This window comes from Monopterus albus, unplaced genomic scaffold (assembly GCF_001952655.1).
Source record: "Monopterus albus unplaced genomic scaffold, M_albus_1.0 scaffold199.1, whole genome shotgun sequence".
NCBI classification, from domain to species: domain Eukaryota; kingdom Metazoa; phylum Chordata; class Actinopteri; order Synbranchiformes; family Synbranchidae; genus Monopterus; species Monopterus albus.
The window spans coordinates 413,383-417,100 of NW_018128079.1; the positions used below are offsets into that span (position 1 = coordinate 413,383).

General features: G+C 36.0%; 1 protein-coding gene across 2 annotated transcripts in view; it reads left to right on the forward strand.

Annotated features, from left to right (window-relative positions):
- mettl27 (methyltransferase like 27) overlaps positions 1-2,092 on the forward strand; it is a 3,562-nt gene extending 1,470 nt beyond the window's left edge. For both annotated transcript variants that reach the window (XM_020618008.1, XM_020618009.1), the window contains exons 3-6: positions 577-705; positions 863-998; positions 1,361-1,453; positions 1,578-2,092. In XM_020618008.1, the coding sequence (XP_020473664.1) occupies positions 577-705; positions 863-998; positions 1,361-1,453; positions 1,578-1,786 (567 nt within the window). In that variant the 3' untranslated portion in view covers positions 1,787-2,092. The remainder of the gene's footprint in view (positions 1-576; positions 706-862; positions 999-1,360; positions 1,454-1,577) is intronic.
- Positions 2,093-3,718: the final 1,626 nt, after the last annotated feature.

Sequence of the window (3,718 nt, forward strand, 5' to 3'; positions counted from 1 at the left end):
ATAAACTTTCAGAAGTTAAAAAAAAAAAAAAAAAAGTCAGTTTTATGTATTACATAAAATTAACTTACTGTTACTTCAAATTCTGAAGCTTTTTTTTTGAGAAAGGCATTAACCGTGGAAGTCGGACCTTTCAGGATTTCATCCTATAGCAGGATAATGAGCCAAATAAAACAAAAACAAATCCAGGCTGTGTAGAAGAAAAGAACAAGACAGCAGGCTTCAGGAATGGCAGGACAGTGTCCAGGCTTTCCAGATTAAGAGTGAAAGCAAAGCAACCAACAAGTGCAACACATTTTATTTAACACTTCATTAAAATGTTTGAAAGTATAGGTTGGAAATAGTATGTTAACTTGATGTCCAGTCAGTGAAGTGAGAATGGAGGAGGTGAGGGTTAGAGCTACTTTAACTTGCAAAAAAAAAAAACCTCAAACATTGTCAGGACACCCTCATACAAAGCTGATTAGCTTAGCTTGAGCACATTGTATTTGTCTACACTTGTGATTTAAGCTTGTTGATGTTTGCTGTCTTTGCCTGTGCTAAAAGCTACTTTTCTTTCTGTAAAACTTGTCTGAATAGGATGTGGTTGTTCTGGAGTACCGTGCCCCAAGTCTGGCGGCAAATAGCATTTCCTCCCATTTCAGTGGTGATCGTGACACAGCTGTCGTGCTGGATGTGGCCTGTGGTACTGGACTGGCGGCCAAACAGGTAAACCCACCAAATAGATAATTATTTTTTGTTCAAAGTGATTTGTTTGGATCAAAACCTTTCAGGATTTTTCTTTCTTGGTCCTGCAGATTTCAATTTACACATCTGATTTAACCAATATGACCAATTAACAACCAAACATTTCTCTGCTGTACAGATGAAGAGTCATGGATTTGGACATTTCGTGGGTATTGATGGAAGTGAGGCTATGTTGAAGGTGGCCAGAGAGAGTGGGTTGTACCAGGAGCTGAAGCAGTGCATGATGGGAGAGGAGCCACTACCTGCCCAGTGGGGTACTGCAGTGCTCCATTACTTCACCTAGATTGATTGCTGTGATTCAGTACATAATCCTCAGACTTGGTGGTTTATTCTGTATTTGTGTTCAGATATATTTTATTATCTATTTACATTAGTTTCTGTTGATGAGTTGTTACCTACTTTAAAGTTTTGGTTGTTTTATTGTCAATCTTGCAAATCCTTCCGTGATCAACTTTATGAACCTATTTTGAAAACAAGTCTTGATATTGTGGCTATTAAATATTGTCAGTCATTAGTATTATCATCAATATTAGCAGTATGAGTAGGCATTGCTTTTGGAAAAGTGACTTTCATTTTAACTGAAACTTTTCAGTGTTCTCTTCATCTCTTTCTGCAGATTCGTTTGATGTGGTTGTGATTACCGGAGCACTGAGTGTTGGTCATGTCCCGATCACTGTGGTCAGAGAGTTGTGCAGATCCACAAAACCAGGTTGGATTGATGCTGTCAGAACTGCAGTTCTGATTTTTGGTTGTCGATCAGAATCTCCTCACTGTACAGCAGGTGACTTTTATTCACTAAACAAAACCACTGCATTATCGCCTGTTTCCACTAGGTGGCTACGTTTGTATGACAACCAGAAGTAACCATGACAATCTGGACTACAAAGCTGACCTGGAGCGTGAGCTGAAGCAGATGGAGGAAGAGGGGCTCTGGAATTGTATAGAGGCCACTGAGGTGGAGAACTGGGAGAAAGCGGTGTCAAACCAGGAGGACGGCTACATATCTGGTGTCGTGTACCTGTATAAGAAACGACAACAATAGCATAGTGCATGACATTTTACAGGTGGCATCACACCAGCAAATGTACAAAACAGTATTATCCAAAATGTGAAACTGAATCACTGATAATTTAAGAGTTGAAATTAATATTCATGATTACATATTTCAGTTTCATATTTAACATCTGCATTAGATGCATAAGCATAATGAAGTAGAATTGGTATCTGAAAAATGTGCTTGTTGTTCATATTGTAAAGATTTCTACAAGTGCATTTCATCTTGTGGATAAGCACTAAAGTGTCCCTCACACAAATGATTGCATAAAAATGAAAAGTGTTTAATAAAAGACCAGAGTTATGTTTGTTTATTGTCCTTTAATTCATTATTATCAACTCCAAATTCACCAAACAGGCTACTTAATAATGAATAAGAATCCTGCACTTTGTAGTTTAAGATTTCACATAAATCGTAGACCACACTTTTTTTAATCTAAAGCCATTTTTGGTTGCTTCAGATTTGATTTTAAGTCCACTTTGAGTGTGTTGGATTGACCAGGTCAACCTTCTATCCATCCTCTGTAGAACCGTGCTGCTAACATAACCAACAATCACTGCATTCACATGCAATTAAGTAACCACTTCAGAGTATTCATTTGGGAATTGGTGGAAGCTGGTACAGGAGCAGACTGATGACTTAATTTTAGAGAAACAAACTTTTTTCATGATCTCATGTAGCTGATCAATAGTACTGATTAAATTGACACAGTTTGTCAGGAGTGAAGGTCTGCCTGTTGGTCATGTCTAATATGAATTTTCCAGCCCTGCCCATCTTTTTTTCACTCTATAGAGAATATACAGTATACTGTATATTTGATTTGATTTGATTTATTCTTTCAAGCATATAAAAACATTTGATATAAACAGTTGATATAACAACACACATTTTTTTATAGTATTACTTTCAGAGACTGTAGAGTTAGATGAATTAAACATATTTAAAACTATTTGAAGATAAAACAAATGGTGAAAACTGAATGCTTAAAGCAAACCTTAGTGCACCTGCTGATGCTGTGCATAATAGTTTCTTTGTGTTTATGAACTTACAGTATTTATTAAATACACATTTACAAGTTTAAGTCATATATTTTTCTGTAACATGTCTTATCTCAAATAAAATATATGGGTGTGTTGTATGTGTACATTCTGAGCAACTGGCAGCATTAGAAAATTATTTTACTTTACATTTGAATACGCAAAACCAAGACAACACATACAAGCACACTCTCTGTCAAACCAGTTTTTCCAGTGTATATGAACAACCAGGAATAGGACCGAAAGTCCATACGAGTCTGAAAGGCTCTTTTCAGCAGGTAACTGATATTATAGAATGTTTTTGACATTTAGTAAAAAGGCTATGACCTGATAATCATATTATTGTCTTTTATTGAAAATTACATGTACAAATATCTGTCAGTAATGTCTGTCCATAAAATCATATTTCACAATTTTGACAACAAAGCCAGATCTGAATCTCTCCATAAGGCCTTGTTAACAATGACAGTTTTGCAGCTGATGCAAAACAAAAAGTGTAACTTTTTATGGTAACACGTGGTTTTTCATGGGCATAAACTGTAGTGCTCATCAAATAAGAGTAAAGACAGAAAACAGCTGCTTCAATACTCCTGTTGCATTCAGGCTGCTGTATGGCCATTAGAAACAAACTAACTAGAAAGTCTGAGGTAAAATTCTTAATGAAGACAGATTCATCATATATTAGTACTTATAGTACACAAAAACAAAAGGTCATGCAGTGTAAGGGCCTGTAATAAAGTTGCAAACTTAACATGTCAAAATGAATGCCAACAATGCTTAATTCAACAAGCGCATATTTGAAAAACTGCCTCACACTTCACTTGTACCAGGTTTTAGTTTGTCTTTGGTTTAAAGTTCAGTTTTAGTGCACATTAATGCATCA